Source organism: Musca autumnalis, unplaced genomic scaffold, assembly GCF_047663935.1.
Source record: "Musca autumnalis isolate F117 unplaced genomic scaffold, ASM4766393v1 scaffold_5, whole genome shotgun sequence".
Lineage (NCBI taxonomy): Eukaryota > Metazoa > Arthropoda > Insecta > Diptera > Muscidae > Musca > Musca autumnalis.
The window spans coordinates 38,742,642-38,763,062 of record NW_027412088.1 but is presented as its reverse complement, the minus strand read 5'-3'; the positions used below and the strand labels follow the sequence as shown (position 1 = coordinate 38,763,062).

General features: G+C 37.2%; 1 protein-coding gene across 2 annotated transcripts in view; it reads right to left on the bottom strand.

Annotated features, from left to right (window-relative positions):
* Sema2a (Semaphorin 2a) overlaps positions 1-20,421 on the bottom strand; it is a 491,368-nt gene that overhangs the window by 167,615 nt on the left and 303,332 nt on the right. For both annotated transcript variants that reach the window (XM_073957591.1, XM_073957592.1), the window contains exon 3: positions 5,686-5,773. In XM_073957591.1, the coding sequence (XP_073813692.1) occupies positions 5,686-5,773 (88 nt within the window). The remainder of the gene's footprint in view (positions 1-5,685; positions 5,774-20,421) is intronic.

Sequence of the window (20,421 nt, the reverse complement as noted above, 5' to 3'; positions counted from 1 at the left end):
GGGGCATTTCCTAAGGAATTATTGATTTGCCCCTAAAAAGCTTGTACCGTCGTTATGGGGCAGCGAATACAAGTGGTTGCAAAAAGAATCAAAGCGATTAGAGAGCATCTGCTTAACTTAAGATTTACCATCAATGTTTTAGTATATGTGTATGTATGGTGAAAAAACCAACAACCACATGATGTTTTTATTCACGCACACTGTAAGTGAGAGAGAAGCAAATGCACAAACAACTCAGTGGATGCCCTCACTATACTTCACTGCAAAGAAGCCCGTCCCTGGTTTAGACAGCAGGTTATGGCGCACATTATCCCGCAATGATGATGATGGGAATCTGGGAACTGATGCTGAGGATCTGGAAATATCAATTTATTAAGGGTTTTGTATCGAACTTGGGCGGCGCTAAAGATCTGGATCAAAAACGACGGCGAGATAGCCAAAGTGCGCTAACACGTTTTTGGATACCTGCCAAAAACGGTAATTTATTAAAATTTTACAAATTGCTGTTGGACATTGCGGCAAAACATTGAGAGTACCGAAAATCGGGCTATACTGAACAAGTTGTGAAGCCTTAACAAATTTCAGCTTTTTGAGGGGGGATATTGAGACCACAACCTTAAAAATACCGAAAATCGGAAGGTACCTTTCTATGGGGGCTGAATAAAAACGAGGATTTATACCGTTAATTCTCTTCTGGAACGTTTTATGCCCCTCAACCAAGATTAAATACCAAATTTTAATCATAATCGAGCGGTTCCGTTCTATGAGGGCTGTGAAGTAAAAAATTTTGTAACGTTCGATATCATGAAAAGGTCGTAATATGGCACACATATTTCTGGAACAACTTCCATCACACATTCCAGATTTCATTAAAATTGCAAGGATATAAGGTGTTTGGTGCATCAAATATCTCAAATCGGCCGAAAATATACACGGGAGCTATATCCAAATCTGAACCGGTTTCGATATGATTTGGCACATTTATTTCTGAGGCGGACCGGTTAAAATAACAAAGCCATGTGTTTGCTATCAAACGATACCCACTTTGCAGTAATCGGTTCAGTAGAACTGGGTCTAACCCGGTTTTATATCTGGCCTTTCAGGTCAAAGAACCGTCAACCGGATTCGCCGCCCATGACAATTATACATTTCCGTAATCAGCGCAAAAATTTGACAAAAATTCAAAAAAAGAAAATTGGAGAGTTTTCGTTACGGCCGTTCCCCTTGGGCTTACATGTGGGTTAAAGCTGTTTTTGCATAAAATGACTCTAACATGGAATAACTCTACTAAACACGCTCCGAATGAAAGGTATGATTTCGATTTTCAAGAAAACATACATATATTTCTGGGGAACAGACCCGGTTACTCCGGTTAGCCGTTTCACCTGAATATGTGCGTATGTCTTTTATAGTTGCATATAAATGATGTGTTTGTTAGAACCGCTATATCTCAAGAATGGTTCCTACTTGGAAAAAAACTTGTCGAGAATTTATCTGTCTAGAATATTTGTTCTATTCACTTTTTGATTAGACGCTCCGTTTTCAAGAAAACATCCGACCCGAAGAGGTGCTCAACTTATTTCAATTGCCAGTTTGTCGAGCACCCCGAGAGTGACAGAGCGAAGAGAAAAGTATTACGTCGCATCAGATCTCTTCCTGCCGAGGAGGAACCACCACAGTTTACAATGGGTGATGTTGCCAATGCCATCAGGAACGCTAAATCATCCAAAGCGTTGGGTCCTGATGGAATCTCCATGGTAATGCTGAAGCAGTAGAATGAGCCGGGAGTGGAGTATCTCACTAAAGTTCTCAACTTGTCGCTATTCACCCTCATTGTTCCCGAAGTCTGGAAAATGGGCATGGTGGTCCCACTACGGACACAAGGATGCCACCAAAAGTGAATCGTACAGGTCGATTTCGCTTTTGTCGCCCGTAGCAAAGACCCTTGAGGCCTTAGTCCTCCCCAGTATCAGAAATAGCTATCAAGTTGCCGATCATCAGCATGGATTCCGTCAGCAGCACAGCACGACAACTGCGCTGCACGCCATTACCACATACATTTGTCAAGAGACGGCCATGCGATAGAATAGTGATGGTGGGGCTTGACTTATCAAAAGCCTTTGATACAGTCAGACACTCCATGTTGTTTGAGAACATTCAGCAGACAATCCTCCGGCCAAGCTTGAAACGTTGGATAGTCAATTATATGTGTGGATGCCAGTCGTACGTGGAATTCAGCAACAAGAAGTCCAAACCCCGTAGTATGAAACAGGGAGTTCCCCGGAACTGTTTAACCTCTACCTCTCCTGTATTCCACCCCCTCCAGACGGCATCGAGATCGTAACGTATGCGGATGATTGCACGATCCTGGCGTCAGGTACCTATCCTGATGACATCTGTGAGAGACTGAACAACTATTTAACCGAATATGTAGATTTCCGCCACAAAATCAACAGCCACTCTGTTCATAACATGGACAGCGCAGTTTGGAAGAGAATTGAATGTCGTGCTCGACGGTAGTAGATTTCCGACCACAAACTGCCCCAAAATTGTAGGGGTCATATTCGACTTTACTTGCAAGTTGTGCGCACACGCCACTACTATCTGCGACAAGCTCAAAAGTAGGAACAAGGTCCTCAAGTCCCTAGCCGGCAGCCCTTGGGGTGCAGATAAAGAAACCTTGTTGACCACATATAATGCGGCGCCAGTTTGGTCCCCGGGATTATGTGATACGAATTGGAAAAAGATTCAAACCTGCCAGAATGAAGCCCTGAGAACAGCAACAGGGTGCCTCCTCAAGTCTTCAGTGAACCATCTACGCGAGGAGTCAAAAATTCCTCCAGTAAAGCAACACAATGAGATGCTTTCGTTGCAGTACTTGTTTGGGTGTTACCGTGAGAGCCATCCCAATTACCATATGCTGGCTAGGCCCGACACAGGCATATCAAGAAGGATATTCATGCTCTAGAGAGGGAGGTCTAACAATATAGGAGAGAATTCCTAGATCAACAGCCATATCAAGCCACGACAAACTAGAGTAGTTTTGGCTCAACTACGCTCCGGATATTGCAGTCGCCTAAATTCTTATTTTGCGGAAATCGACCGCGCCGTGCAAGACATCTGCCCAGTATGCGGCATGGGCCCACACGACACAAAACATCTTTTCAACCGCCCAACCAAACCTAACTTCAGTGTATCTGTGGTTACATCCCATCGAAGCAGACACTTTCCTGGAACTGGAGATACACCCAGAGCCAGATTGAACAGAAGAACGAACATACAAACATAATAATAAACACTGTTACAACAACAAAAATCCCTAAATTTTGACCTTTGACCGCGAATATGGTTTCGATGGGTACTTTTAGGACATTGCCTTTAATGACAAACCCTGGCTCTCAACCAAAATTCAGCTTTGTGGAAATTTTTGCTATTTCAATGTTTATTTTGACTGGTTGTTGTTGGTTTTGGTTTTAAAGTGGTTTAACAAAATTTAGATATGAGCAGTGTAACGCCTCTATTGGTTTTGAGCCCGAATTATCAGCACGATACAAAACAAATGCTCTGCATGTGAATTGGGACGATACGCTGAATCTTTTTAACTGCCTAGCTTAACCAACTAATCTGAACAACAACAAACTACCAAACATAGTGAATGAAAATTTTTCCTGCACAAAAAAATGCCTGCAAAAATATATGTTAGAGATATGGTGGACCCAAACAAATTTATATTAAACTTATGTTATGTTAAGGGATTTTCCAAACACATATATATGTTTGCTGCAAAATAAGTTTGGGACATATGTTAGGCAGACCCTTTTTTCCTCTGTGAGTAAGAAACTATGTGTTTGTTTAGTAACCAGCTTCGGTTCTATGCATTAGGGCCTTTCGAACTCTAACGTCAAAATATTTAGTGAGTTACCAACGATATTAGACAGCGGACTTTTATACAACCCCTATTTTTGGTCCGATTTATTTCAAATTTTGGGACTGGGCATATTTTTGGCTTCTGATTACATTGCAATCGAAACATATGACATATGCAAAATTATGCAAAATGCATAAATTTTTGCATATGCAAAATTTATGCATTTTACATATTTTCTTATGCAATAAATATTTCAATAATAGGTACAAAAATGTTTGTGTGTACAATTTTTCTGTTTAAAATTCTCTTCAGACAAGCCAATAAAATAGAGAAATGTATAACCACAGCCACAACTTTCAAAATTCCGAAAATCGGGAGGTATCGTTCTATGGGGGCTATATGAAGGCCTGAACCTAAACCGACAAATGTTAGGTGGAAAGTTTTTTAACCCCAAGGAAGACTTAATACCAAATTTCAGCCATTTCGGAGGGATATTGAGGGCACAACCTTCAAAATGCCAGAAATCTGGAGGTACTGTTCTATGGGGGCTATATGAAGGCGTGGACCTATACCGGCAAATTTCAGGTGGAAAGTTTTACACTCCCAACGAAGACTTAATACCAAATTTCAGTCATTTCGGTGGGATATTGAGGTCACAACCTTCAAAATACCGAAAATCGGGAGGTACCGTCATATCGGGGCTATATGAAGGCGTGAACCTATACCGACAAATTTCAGGTGGAACATTTTATACCCCCAACGAGGACTAAATACCAATCTTCAGTCATTTCGGTGGGATACTGAGGCCACAACCTTCAAAATACCGAAAATCGGGAGGTACCATCCTATGGGGGCTTTATGAAGACGTGGACCTATACCGATAAATTTCAGGTGGAAAGTTTTACATCCCCAACGAAGACTTAATACCAAATTTCAGCCATTTCGGAGGGATATTGAGGGCACAACCTTCAAAATACCAGAAATCCGAAGGTACCGTTCTACGGGGGCTATATGAAGGCGTGGACCTATACCGACAAATTTCAGGCGGAAAGTTTTATACCCACAACGAAGACTAAATGCCAAAATTCAGTCATTTCGGTGGGATATTGAGGCCACAACCTTCAAAATACCGAAAATAGGGAGGTACCATCCTATGGGGGCTATATGAAGACGTGAACCTGTGCCGACATATTTCAGGTGGAACGTTTTATACCCCCAACGAGGACTAAATACCAATTTTCAGCTATTTCGGTGGGACATTGCAGGCACAACCTACAAAATACCATAAATCGGGTGGTACCATCCTATGAGGGCTATATGAAGACGTGGACCTGTGCCGACAAATTTCAGGTGGAACGTTTTATACCCGCAACGAGGACTAAATACTAATTTTCAGTCATATCGGTGGGATATTGAGGCCAAAACTTTCAAAATACCGAATATCGGTAGGTACCGTTCTATGGGGGCTATACGAAGACGAGGGCCTATGCGGACAGATTTCAATTGTAAAGTTGCATACCCCTAATGAAGACTTAATACCAAATTTCAGCCATTTCGGTGGGATATTTAGACCACAAATCCTTGGATATATTTTTGCATATGGTTTTGCATATGCTCTTTTTATGCAGATATGTAAAAATATGTCAAAAAATGCACGATATGCAAAATATGCAAAAATTTCTGGGCCTAATTCATTTTATTTTGTAATAAAACTAGTTTCTGTCTAATCAGATTTTCTCTACGACCATCCTAACCATAAATGCATTTGCATAGGATTCCGCTGTCTAATAATTATTTATCTTCTACATGATACTTACATGGCTCCCACATATAGCGAATCCCTTTCCTCGTCCATATGGAAAGTGCGGTAGTAAAGTTTTCCACAATTAAATTCTCGTACATGATCTGAAAAATAATATAGAAATAGTTTAAAATATTATTAGTTTAGAACTTTGTATTTTAGAAATTTTAGTTAAATTTCGTAATGAAAAATTGGCTACTTTGCACTTTTACGCTTAGTAAAGCATAACAAAGCAACGAATATCAGTGAATATGAATCTTAAATTTCCACAAAATTTCATTATTAGTAGGTCACACAAACCAAAACATAATTCATTCTCTTCTATGTATTATTAAAATGTGTAACAATTAACAATGTGTGCGACATGCATACACACATTGTATATATAAATGTATGTACAAACCACAATGCTTACAGTGAACATAAGTGAGTGTTTAAGTGTGTCTGCAAGTGTATAAATATATGTATGTGTTAAGAGGGAATTTGTTCGACGACAAAAACTGGGCGAATAATTAATTATAATGCGACACAACCAAAATCCCAAATAATGAATACAGCAAAAAGTCTAATCTATAGGATTCTAACCATCAGTGACAGTCAATTCCACAATAAAAACAAAAATACCATAAAAAACATTTTAAGAAACAACAGCTTCCCAATAAAAGTTATATATAAGCTATTGGAAGAAATCACCAATAAAATAAAAAGAGAAGAAAAGCCACAAATCACAAGCAATACTACAAACTCACCAACAAAAAATGACAAACATTTCTACAGTTTAACTTACGTACCTGGCCTTTTTGACAACTATCAACTAAGAAAAGTAATTAACAACAACAACGTCATCTTTGCATACAAACCCAACACAACTTTAAATACAATATTTACAAACACAAAAGCCAAAGTTGACAAACAACAACAATGCAATGTGGTCTACCAAATCCAATGTAATGGAAAAATAGATGACAATTGTAATAAAATTTACATTGGCACTACTAAGAGAGCACTGAATATTAGAATGGGAGAGCATAAAATGGACATAGAAAAGAAAAAAGAAACAACAGCTCTAGCCCAACATGCTCTAAACACAGGCCACACAATAGATTTTGACAACGTCAAAATATTAGATAAAGAGAGGAAAGAAAAAAGGAGAATGTTGATAGAAAGCTTAAGAATACAACAAAACATTGGACGGACAATTAATTTAAAGGAAGACACTGACAACATAAGCGCAAGTTATGGATTCGCAATAACGTAAACGAGCTGTGATATTAGTTCTTAAGTCGTGTTTATTGTTTTATATGTTTAATTAGTATAGATTCAATGTAACGCGTCTTAATATCATAATATTGTAAGTGCAACTCTGTTTACATTCATGTTGTTTTTGTATAAAATTTAATTGTAATTTTATTTTTTATTAAATAGACAATTCCCTTGAAAAAGTCGCCAAATAGCGACGAAACGTCGGGATGAAACAGCAATAAATCTCTCGTTTTATTTGCTTAATCAATCAAAGGTCAAAAAGCTAAACAACATAAGGATAAAAACACAAAATTGGCCAAAAATAACAACACAAAACTTATTGACGGATAGCCAGCCGCCGAATTATTAAATAAGGAATAAAACTACAACATCAAAAACACACAATGAAGGGCTACTTCCAACATATTGCGCTAAAATACAATAACGACACATGCCAAGCAATGAAACAATACTGCAACGAAATGAAAAGACAGACACAACAGAACATGCGACTTAAATTTCTATTAACTTGCAGAACTTATGGTATTATTCCAAATCACACTAAGAATTCAACCAATAAGGTAAAACACTTATTTAACAACAATACAACACAACAACAATACACAACAATAGAGAGGAATTTCCATACAAAAATTCTAAACTTAGAAATCACTCAAACCAACATAAACATTAAAGCAACAAATAAAATAATTCAACGCATCGATCTCTATTTGCAAAAATCTCTAAACAAAGAAGATCATTTTACATTCAAACAAAAACAACACAGTAGAACAAAAGCAATAGAGAAGAGTTTGACAGAAACGCATAATAGAAAAATAAATACACTTAAAGAAATTATGTTCCAAAACTTCGGATTTAAATTCAATGAACACTGGTTCGACAATAAAACTAACATTGACTTTCCGTTCGAATGCAAGTGGATATTATCTTTGGGTAAGAAATTTGCTTTGCCGATAACGAAATCAAACTTTTCACCCCTACATGCCATTGCCGATATTGAACAATGCATACTGGATTTAGAAGAAAGCGAAAAAGAAATATGCAGAACCAAATTAGCAAACAGAATCAGCAACTTCAAAAGGAACAAAAAAGAATCTCCAATGGAGAAATTTATTTCTGCTATATACGAGAGAACTAAAAAATTCCTCAAAGCTAATAAAGAAATCATCATACTTCAAGCAGATAAGGGTAACAAAAACGGTAGCAATGTTTAAAGAAGATTACACAAGAAAAATGGAAACGATGTTGCAGGATAAAAGTACTTATAAAATTTTAAGAAAAGATCCAACAATCAAATTGCAAAAAACCAACAACAACTTTGTTCTAGAACTACACAAAAACAACTATATCAGCCAATTTGAAAAGAAAAGATTGCATTGTTCTTCGGCAAACGCCCCCCGTATATATGGACTTCCAAAAGTTCACAAAACCGACACACCATTACGGCCTATTGTATCGTCTGTAAATGTTCCCTGTTACAATCTATCAAAATTTCTTGGCCAAATTCTGAAGAATATTATATCTAACGACTATAACATAAAAAACTCCACTCAATTAAAAAAGGGACTAAAAGACTTTAAATTAGCAGAAACTGATATTCTGGTCTCATTTGACGCAGTTTCCCTGTTCACAAATATTCCTGTCCACACAGCAATTAAAATTATAATGGAAAAATGGGATCACATAAGTAAATACACAGAGATTCCGAAAAGACTTTTCCTTCAAATCCTTCAATTTTGCCTAAAAGATAACAATTACTTCGCTTTTGACGACAAAATTTATAATCAAATATTTGGAATGCCTATGGGTAACCCTCTCTCGCCGACAATAGCAGATATAGTATTAGATAAACTTCTTGACGACACATTAGCAGAGCTACAACATATGGACATAAATATCAAATACATAGTCAAATATGTAGATGATATTTTAGCAATAATTAATAAGGACGATGCGGATAAAATATTAAATACTTTAAACAGATACCATAACAAAATACAATTTACAATAGAACTGGAAAAAGAGGGAACAATACCATATTTAGATGTCAAATTGGAAAGAAATAAAGACCAAATAACTTTTGATTGGTATACCAAAGAAACTTCTTCTGGGCGAATAATTAATTATAATGCGACACAACCAAAATCCCAAATAATGAATACAGCAAAAAGTCTAATCTATAGGATTCTAACCATCAGTGACAGTCAATTCCACAATAAAAACAAAAATACCATAAAAAACATTTTAAGAAACAACAGCTTCCCAATAAAAGTTATATATAAGCTATTGGAAGAAATCACCAATAAAATAAAAAGAGAAGAAAAGCCACAAATCACAAGCAATACTACAAACTCACCAACAAAAAATGACAAACATTTCTACAGTTTAACTTACGTACCTGGCCTTTTTGACAACTATCAACTAAGAAAAGTAATTAACAACAACAACGTCATCTTTGCATACAAACCCAACACAACTTTAAATACAATATTTACAAACACAAAAGCCAAAGTTGACAAACAACAACAATGCAATGTGGTCTACCAAATCCAATGTAATGGAAAAATAGATGACAATTGTAATAAAATTTACATTGGCACTACTAAGAGAGCACTGAATATTAGAATGGGAGAGCATAAAATGGACATAGAAAAGAAAAAAGAAACAACAGCTCTAGCCCAACATGCTCTAAACACAGGCCACACAATAGATTTTGACAACGTCAAAATATTAGATAAAGAGAGGAAAGAAAAAAGGAGAATGTTGATAGAAAGCTTAAGAATACAACAAAACATTGGACGGACAATTAATTTAAAGGAAGACACTGACAACATAAGCGCAAGTTATGGATTCGCAATAACGTAAACGAGCTGTGATATTAGTTCTTAAGTCGTGTTTATTGTTTTATATGTTTAATTAGTATAGATTCAATGTAACGCGTCTTAATATCATAATATTGTAAGTGCAACTCTGTTTACATTCATGTTGTTTTTGTATAAAATTTAATTGTAATTTTATTTTTTATTAAATAGACAATTCCCTTGAAAAAGTCGCCAAATAGCGACGAAACGTCGGGATGAAACAGCAATAAATCTCTCGTTTTATTTGCTTAATCAATCAAAGGTCAAAAAGCTAAACAACATAAGGATAAAAACTGTTTGCGTTAACAATTTGTTACCATAATTAATGGTCAAGTACAAGTCATATGGCGTCATTAGTGCTGTTGACGCTGTTCACTTATATACACATATACCAGACGACGCCCGTCTATCCGCCCGTCCCACGAAACCAATCACAACATTGAGAAAATAATTGCTTACAAAGATTTTCCAAAGATTCTTCATGACAAAAAAAAAACAAAAACAAAGCATTGGTTTGGTTTGGCACTGGTCATGTTTGTAAGTGATAATTTGTTTATTTTCTTTGTTGACAGTGGAAAACCGACAATTTATTTTGTTCTCTTATTATTTGAAGTTAACCCGTAGTTTTTTTCATTTTGGTGGAAAATTAATGATGGTAAGTGAACAATGGGGAAAAAGTTAAAGAAAATTTGGAAATTATGTTAAAATTAATGAATTAAAAATATCTATGTATATAAAATCTGATGAGTTACTAGCTCTAAGATGTATATGCGTGATGCATACTTTTAGGCAAAATTAAATAATTATTTGAATTGTTATCTCATTTTCCTGTAATAAAGGAAGACACTGAAAAGAATACACTTTTTTTTTTTTGTTACCAAATATATGATGATCTTCTAAACAATTCTCAGTAAAGAAATATATATATATATATATATATATATATATATATATATATATATATATATATATATATATATATATATATATATATATATATATATATATATATTGTGATATCGCTAACGTTCTATGGGGGCTGTATGAAGGCTTGGACCTTTACCAACAACATTCAGATGGAAAGTTTTATACCATTAACGAAGACTAAATATCAAATTCCAGCCATTTCGGTCGATATTAAGGACACAACCTTTAAAATACCGGAAATTCGGAGTTACTGTTCTAAGTGGGCGTAGACCTATGCCTACAACATTCAGATAGAAAGTTTTATAGTTCCAACGAAGACGAAATACCAAATTTCCGGTATTTCAGTGTGTTAATGAGGCTAAAACATTCAAGATACCTAAAATCGGAAGGTACCGTTCTACGGAGGCTATGTGAAAACGTGGACATATACCTAACAATGTCAGGTGGAAAGTTGTATACGCCCAAAGAAGAATTAATTCTACATTTCAGGCATTTCAGTGCGATATTGGGGCCATAACCTTCACAACACCCAAAAATTGGGAGGTACTGTTATAGGTGGGGGGTGGGGGTTGGGGGCTATATAAAAAGTGGACCTATACCGACAAAATCCAGGTGGAAAGTTTTATAGTCCAACGAAGACAAAATACCAAATTTAAGCTATTTCGGTGTGTTAATGAGGCTAAGACCTTCAATATACCGAAAATCGGGGGTACCTTTCTATGGGGGTGTATGAAAACGTGAACCTATATCGACAAATTCCAGTGTATTTAAGCATTGGCAGATGTACTTGAAAAGTACAAGGCCGACATTACTGCCATACAAGAAATACGATGGAACGGGAAAGGCGTCACAACAACATCTAAAGGTGACGCACTGTATTATAGCTGCATGAGTTTGGTTGCGGTTTTGTAGTTGGTCGGAGGTTAAAATACCTGGTCTCCAGCTTTATACCCGTGAATGAAAGACTTGCTACAATTCGAATAAAAGCAAAATTCTTCAACATCAGCTTTATTTGCGCTCATGCTCCCACTGAAGACAAGGACGAACAGACCAAAGATATATTTTATGAGCGCTTAGAAGAAACATATGACCGTTGTCCTGCCCACGACACTAAAATTATTCTAGGCGATTTTAATGCCAAAATTGGAAAGGAAAATATCTTTGGCCCAACAGTCGGAAAATTCAGTCTCCACAATGAAACATCTGACAATGACATGAGGCTGATAGACTTCGCAGCGGCAAAAAACATGGTAGTTAGCAGCACCCGATTTAAACATATCGACATCCATAAGGGCACCTGGCTGTCTGTAGATTAGAAAACAAGAAATCAAATTGATCACGTTGTGATAGATGGAAGACATTCATCGAGCGTGTTGGATATGCGTTCGTTCCGAGTAGCAAACATAGACTCGGACCACTACCTAGTTGCAGTAAAGGTACGCACCCGGTTAAACGTAGCAAACAAAGTACGAACAGACACAACACAAAAGATAGGCATCGGTAAGCTGCAATCACAACAGATAGCCACAGCATATTCCACTCAACTAGCCCAATTGCTTAATCAAAGCACTTCTCATTCCGATAACATATCAGCACAATGGCAAAGTATTGCCCACTCCATGCAAACAGCCGCAAAATCCATACTTGGATACCAGAGACCTCCACCAAGGAATCCATGGTATGATCAGGAGTGTCGTGCTGCTACCGAAGAGAAAAATGCGGCATATAGGGCTACTTTACAATCAGTAGCAACGCGTAGCGCACCAGAGAGATATATCGGGAGAAAGGAGAAACGTCTTTTTCGCAGGAAAAAGAGAGAGAGATGGAAAAGCGGGAGTGTGAAAAATCGAGATGAACAGGAGCCAGGATGAAGTCCGAAAATTCTACAAAGAGTGAAGCATCAAACTGATGACTTTGGTACAGGCAAGTCCTCCTGTAGAGACCAGCAAAGTAATTTGGTAACTGATGCAGATAGTGTGCTCAGGATATGGAAAGAGCATTTTTCAAACCTCTTGGTATCCAGCGAAGACGACAAAGATACCACAGATCCAATCCCAGAAGATGGTATTGAATGTATACCGCCTAGCCAAGATGAGGTAAAGACAGCAATAAACCGGCTGAAGAATAATAAGGCAGCAGGAGCCGATGGCTTACCAGCCGAGCTGTTCAAAACCGGAGGCGACACGCTGATAAGGTGTACCCGACGATTGGAACCTGAGTATCCTGTGCCCCGTCCATAAGAAAGGAGATAAGACTGTATGCTCTAACTATAGGGGCATAAGTCTACTCCCGATTGCCTACAAGATCGTGTCAGGGATATTGTGCGAACGACTAAAGCCTACGGTCAACGAGATAATTGGGACATACCATTGCGGCTTTAGACCTGGCAAGTCCACTATGGACCAGATATTTACCCTGCGGCAAATCCTGGAGAAGACCCAAGAGATGCAGATCTACACCTACCACCTTTTTGTCGATTATAAAGCAGCCTTGAACAGCCCACTACGTTTAAAGGTATTCCAGGCCATGTATTAATTTGGTATCCCCGCAAAGCTCACTCGGCTTTGAAAAATGACTTTAACTGACACGAGATCCTCATTTAAAATAGGAAAGAACCTCTCCGAAGAATTTTGTACCAAAAGAGGTTTCAGGCAAGGAGACAGCCCCTCGTGTGATCTCTTCAACATCCTGCTGGGAAAGGTTATTCGAGAGGCAAACGCCAATAGCCACATGTTAGTTGCTTATTCTGATGATATAGACATCATGGGATGATCAGTAAAAGAAGTAACAGATACCTTTATGAAGGTCGAAGGAGAATCTGCTAAAGTGGGTCTGGCGGTAAACGGCGGGAAGACTAAGTTGATGGTGTCGACGAGCAATGCGTCCATAGAGATCGGGCCAACTGTTGACGTTGGTTCCTATAATTTTGAGGTAGTAAAAGACTTTGTCTACATCGGTACCGCCGTAAACACAACTTACGACATCAGTTGTGAAATACAACGAAGAACTTTATTTGCTAACAGATGCTACTTTGGCTTAAGTAAGCTGTTTAAAAACAAAGCCACATCGTGTCAAATAAAAATAACGCTTTACAAAACACTAATACTACCCGTGCAGGCAGATAAGGCAGTGCTTGTTGTGTTTGAGAGAAAAATTCTTCGAAAGATCTACGGACCAATCTGCGTTGACGGTGAATATCGACGTCGTATGAACCACGAGCTGTATCTGCTATACAACGACATCAATATAGTTAAACGTATTGAGATGCAACGATTGCGTTGGCTGGCGATATCACAAGAAAGAGCGATGCTGAACCCGCTAAAAAAGCCTATAAATATGAGCCGCTTGGCGGTGCACGCAGAATTGGCAGGCCAAAGAATAGATGGCGCAAACAAGTGGACGAAGAGATGACAAGGCGCATTACAGAAAGAGAAGCAAAAGACAGAGAGAAATGGAGATATTTTCTTAGTTCAACCTATAGAACAAATGTTCTGTAATGGGCCAGCTTAGTAAGTAAGTAATACCGACAAATTCCAGCTGGAAAGTTTTATAGCCCCAACGAAGACTAAATTTCAAAATCGGGATGGACTGTTCTATGGAGGCTTTATGAAAACGTTTACCTATACCAACAACATTCAGGTGGAAAGTTTTATACGGTCAAGGAAGAATAAATATTAAATTCCAACCATTTCGGTGGGAAATTGAGGCCATAACCTTCAAAATACCGAATATCGGGATGTATCGTTCTATGGGGGCTATAAAAAACGTGGACCGATAAATCCCATATTAACCCCTATACGAAATTACACAGATCTATCTTAAAATTGCGAGCTGTATCTTGATTTCAACAGACGAAAGGACAGGCGGACATGGTTATATCTCACGGTGCGCCTTAACTAACTTTAAACGAAAGGTGCTTACACCTGGGAAGGTTTTGCAGATTTTGTAACTACATTGTTCATCAATGAGAAAATCAAAAACAAAAAAATCGCCCGAGGGATTTTCAAATAAATCGCGGTCAAAGTTCACATTTTTAGGGTCTTTTTAGGTTTTTATGGCTTTGCTGGGAAACCGCAAGTCATATCGGAGCGGCAGTGAAAATTCTCTACAAGATTGATCTTTATGACTTTTGCCTAGGTGTTACTATTTTCGAGATACAGAAGTTCAAATTGGGACAATGCACTGAGTGTATCGCCTTCTTATAAAACAATGTCATGTACGGTGACATTAAATGAAAACTGCTTACACCTGCAACGTTTTTTGCGGATTCTGAAACAACAGTGTTCATAGATAAGAAAATCCAAAAACAAAAAAATCGCTGGAGGGATTAACAAAAAAATAACGGTTAAAATTCATTTTTCATTTTTTTAATTTAAGATTTTCAGGATTTTGCTTGGAAGCAACAAGTTACAATTCATTTTTAATTTTGTTAGCTTCATTCTACATTTTCAGGATTTTGCTTGGAAGCGGCCAGTCATATTTCTCCTTGTTATCCCAACTTTCCAATTGCTCCTCGTTGTAGCAAAGCATGACCACTTCTTACCATAAATTGAAGCTACAGAATGAGCAAATATTAATTGCCACCGTTATGGTGGTCATATTTAAATATTTGATTCTATTTATAAGAGGCTACAACAATCGAATCAATATTTGTGTGCGTAAGGATATGATGGCTTCTTCTACATTAGGCTTCCACTTAAGTTAACATACATTTCATTTTTACCCTCTATATCTCTATCGATAATAGGCCAATGTAATACAAATTGTTGTGTGATTTTTGGCTTAAAGCACACTTACATACACTAATATGATTTCTTTATGTAGGTCATATACAAATGGTCAATGGTTAGGACCTCCCCCGTCCGCCTTTCCACACAATTAGGCAAAACAAAGAATTTCTTACCGACTTTGTGGTCAGTTTTATTAATGTAATTTGTTTTGGTTTTTCTTTCATATTTAGTTATGTCATTTTGTGTTTATGCTTGTGTAAATGGGGTGGTAAATGAGGCACAAACACACACATACATACATATGTAAATATTAATTACATTAATTAAATCATTGGTTATTGGCATGACCATGTAACTTAAATATTTGTGGGTGTTTTAAATGTGCTGGTATTTTGAGATATAACAAAATGCAGTTAATATAAAATATTTGCGGTTTTCAAAGAATTTATTGGTAACAAATTATTAAAGTCGATTTGATGGTTAACAAAGATGGCAAGGATTGCAAATTAAAGAGATTTTGTATTAACATTAAAATTGGAAATAAAATGCACATCAAATTCAAATTCCGAATCATTGATTGATTAGCCGTAAAACATTACTTTGAAAATGTAGAATCTGCTTAAGCATGTCTGGCAGTAAATACCATAAAGCCCAAGATGGCCTAATACAAAATAAGGCTGCTGTATCGTTCGGAACTCAGTTGAGCTAAAAACACTCGAGTTTGCCTTGGTTGATGTTCTTCTCCAGCATTGGATGGTGTAAACTCCAAGTATGGCCACCGCAACTGCACCAGTGTCAATGCTGATCTCACCCTAGATCGGGGAAGCCTATCCACAAGATTTTTGGAGGATGTTCATGGCGATAACACTGAATCGACAACGTTTTGTTGTGCTGATTAACCGATAAAATCTTAACCTCCTCACGAAGATGGTCATAAGGAGTCACCTGATGCAGTCCTGGCTGGTAGGCAGCAACCTGAGGACCTTGTTCCTAACACAGATCTTATTGCAAATAGCAGAGGCTTGTACGGGCGACTTAAAACTATTTTGGGGTATTTAGTAGTCGGAATCAGAACGACATTCGGCAGTCCAAGTCGCGAACAGTATGCTGATATTTGCATGTTCCTTAGATGGAAGAAATGCACTAAGTTCGCGATGTAGGCATTAACCTACCATAAATGTACATATGTCATTAGTAATATGACCCGACAGCTTGATCATACAATCATACGCATACATTACGACGCACAGTGTCACGACCGTGGTCAAAAATGATCAAAGTCATGTACTTCGGAATACAAATTTATTGATGAGAATATAAAGTAAACATTTCAATTTGAAGGAATTTTATTTATGGTATTGATTTGTCAAGTAGTTTTGTCCATGTGAAGGTTCAAATCCGATAATTGTTGGAAATGTGTATTTTTGTCATTATTTTACTTAAATTAATATCTTGTATTATGCTCCAAAATTTTAATATTTAAAGTAATTTATCGTTCTAAAATAAATTTTTAAGATTGTTTTGGATGTAGTAAACATAGATTTAATTTTGTTTGGTAGTTAATAGTGATCATATGGTGTTTACATCAGAGGTCCGCAAAATGCCACTCGCTTTTAAAGCATATTCGCGATTTCGTGCTTTTTTCATTGCTTGCTATTGCCATCTCTGTTTAATGCTATTGCTTGCTTTGCCTTTACTTTCATGAGTGTGTGCCAATTGCACACACACAACACACTACAAGAGCTCGTTGCCTTTTTTTTGCACGCTGCCTTCGAAAAAGCACGTTGCATTACAAAAAGCAGTAGATATTTCTGGTCAAATTTACATTTTAATAAACATAAAAAAATTAATGTTGAGACAATAAAAACAATTACTAGTTTAGTTTATCCTATTATTAAAGAAACTCAAAGAAAAAGCGAAAATTGGCAAATGTATTCATTTATTCAAACAGAAGATGGTACGATACTGTGTGGTGGTATGCAGTATTGTGCATACTGCATTTGCGAATCGTGTGAATACAAATGTAAAAGCAAGCAAGCATGCACTAAAGCAGTGAATCATTTTTTGGGATGAATCTGCTTTTTGCACATTCATATCTTTTATATGCAAGGCACTGCACTATTCGCTTTTGAGAAAAGGCAATAGAGTGTGCCTTTTATATGCATTTTGCGGACCTCTGGTTTACATCTACCCAAGTCTGCGGTACTTAGTAAATCGATTTTATGAACCAAATTTTAAAATTAATGGAGTGGGAAAACAATTGCATAAAAGTGTATATCGATATTATTTGTTGTTTGAGTTGTGAAAAGTGAGTACTTCAAACGTATAAAGGTTCCAGCTGCAGAGGTTTGCAGACGAACATGTCATTTCTCTTTTTCAGCGACCACCTCAGTCAGAGGATACACCCTTTTTAACAAAGCGTTTTGCGGTGTTGGCTATAGCGCGAAAACGAATGAACCGATCATCATATATTTTTGTTGGCTTATTAAGTACCTAATAATCTTGCTTTAAACGGGAGAATTTTAAAAATATAAATTAAAAAAAAATGGTGAACAGCGAAAGTCAAAATTCGATTTTTTACAAAAAAATTACCGTTTTTGCCCGCTAATCGGTCAAAAAATGTTTTTAAAGGAAATTTCTCATATATAAAGACAAGGGTTTGATATATTCAATATGCTCACAAACAATATGAAGACTAAGCACCAAATTTCAGTCATTTCGGGTGGATATTAAGGCCACAACACTCAAAATACCGAAAATGAGGAGGCACGGTTCTATGGGGGCTATAGGAAGACGAGAACTTATACCGACAGATTTCCGGTAGAACGTTATAAGCCCACTAACGAAGACTTAATACCAAATTTCAGCCATTTCGGTGTGATAATCATGATAAAACCTCCAAAATACCGAAAATGGGGTGAAAGTACGAGTATTATGCCCCCAACGAAACTAAATACCAAATTCCAGCAATTTCGGTGTAATAATGAGGCTACAATCTTCAAAATACCGATAATCGGGAGGTACCGTTGTATGGGGGCTATATCAAAACGTGAACCTACACCCACAATTCTCTGTTGGAATGTTTGATACCTTTGCCGAAGACAAACTACCAAATTTTAATACTTTCGTTTGGTCATTGTATCTAAAACTTTCAAAATGCCGAAATTCGGGAGGTACGGTTCTATGGGGACTATATAATAACGTGGACCGACCATCCCAATTTTTTGTCCTGAAGACTGTAAGTAAATAATAGGTACGTGTACCAAAATTGTTGCATCTACGACAACATCTTCTATTTTTGGCCACAGTTATATGAACTCGCGACAGTGTGCGACGCACAGTGTTGCCGCTTCCATACAAATGTGGACAAAAATAGAAGGCGTTGACCTAGGTTGATGAATTTTTGCACAAGTACTTATGAGCGCACAGGAATGAAAAATATCAACTTTGGTCCATATCGGTTCAGATTTGGATAAAGCCCCCATATATAACTTTTCCCGATTTTCCTATAACTCGGTCAATTTTAATCGAATAGCCTTCAAAGTTAATATGTGATATTTTCTTAGGCTCCTGAGTAGTTTCACCAATTTTCGTAAAAATCGGTTCAGGTTTGGATATAACATACGGGACAAGGGAGACTTCTCTCATATCAATGAGTGCACCCCGATTCATATTTAGCACAATGATATGGGACCTACTGTCTATCGCCGAGTCCGAACGGCGTGTCTTAAGACACCATTTTTAGAGAAGTTTTTCAAGGCTGAAATACTCAGGAAATGTCGCCAACATTTCTGAGGGGTATTTTGCCACCGTTGAAAAATGTTTGATGTTGCTTGGCCGGGGAATCGAACCCCCGACCTTCTGCGTGCAAGGCGGGCGTGCGTACCATTGCACCACGGTGGCACCCAGGTTTGGATATAGCTCATATATATATTTTTCTCCGATTTTGCTATAAATCGCTCAATTTTTGATAAATAGTCTTCAAATTTAACATGGGACGTTTCCCCAGGCCCCTGTTCAGTTTTACCGATTTTGATTTGATTTCGCAAAAATCGGTACAGATTTGGATATAGCCTCCATATATATCTTTCACCGATTTTGCTATAAATCGGTCAATTTTTTAAAAATAACCTTCAAATTTAACATGGAATCTTTTCTTAGGCTTGTGCCCTCATAATCACTTGTGCAAACATTCATCAACCCAGGTCAACGGTAAAACTGAGGAATCCCATGTTAAATTTGAAGGTTATTCATCAAAAATTGAGCGAATTATAGCAAAATCGGAGAAAGATATATATATAGGGTCTATATGCAAATCTGAACCGATTTTTGCTAAAATCGGTGAAACTACTCAGGAGCCTAAGAAAATATCACATATTAAATTTGAAGGCCATTCGGTTAAAATGGACCGAGTTATAGCAAAATCGGGGAAAGATATATATAGGGGCTATATCTGAATCTGAACTGATTGTTGTAAAAATCGGTGTAGCTACTCAGGGGCCTAAGAAAAGAACACATACGAAATTTGAAGGCTATTAGATCAAAATTGAACGAGTTGTAGCAGAAGGTTGCAGGGATGGGCAGAATGTTTTTAAACATTTTGATTTGGAAGAGATGTCCAATTAACGGAAAACAGGAGCCATGGTGGCAATAGGTGGCAATCAAAAGATCTGCTCTACTAAATATTAAGAATTTTGAATTTTTTTTATCAAATTTGAATGTTGATTTCTTGATTATCGCCTTAGATCACCTGGGAAATATTTGTCATATTTATAGATTATGAATGCACATATCGACAAAATACTTTCAGATTCCTTGTATCAGATGTGTTTACTATAAGAAAAAAACATAAACATATGTAAAAGTTAACGTCACATTCTTTGATTTTTGTCCACGCGGCAATACTGTGCGACGTTCAGAAAGTAGAGGTTAAAAGTTCTGCAGATATCGTTCCTCCTTGGGAAATACCCT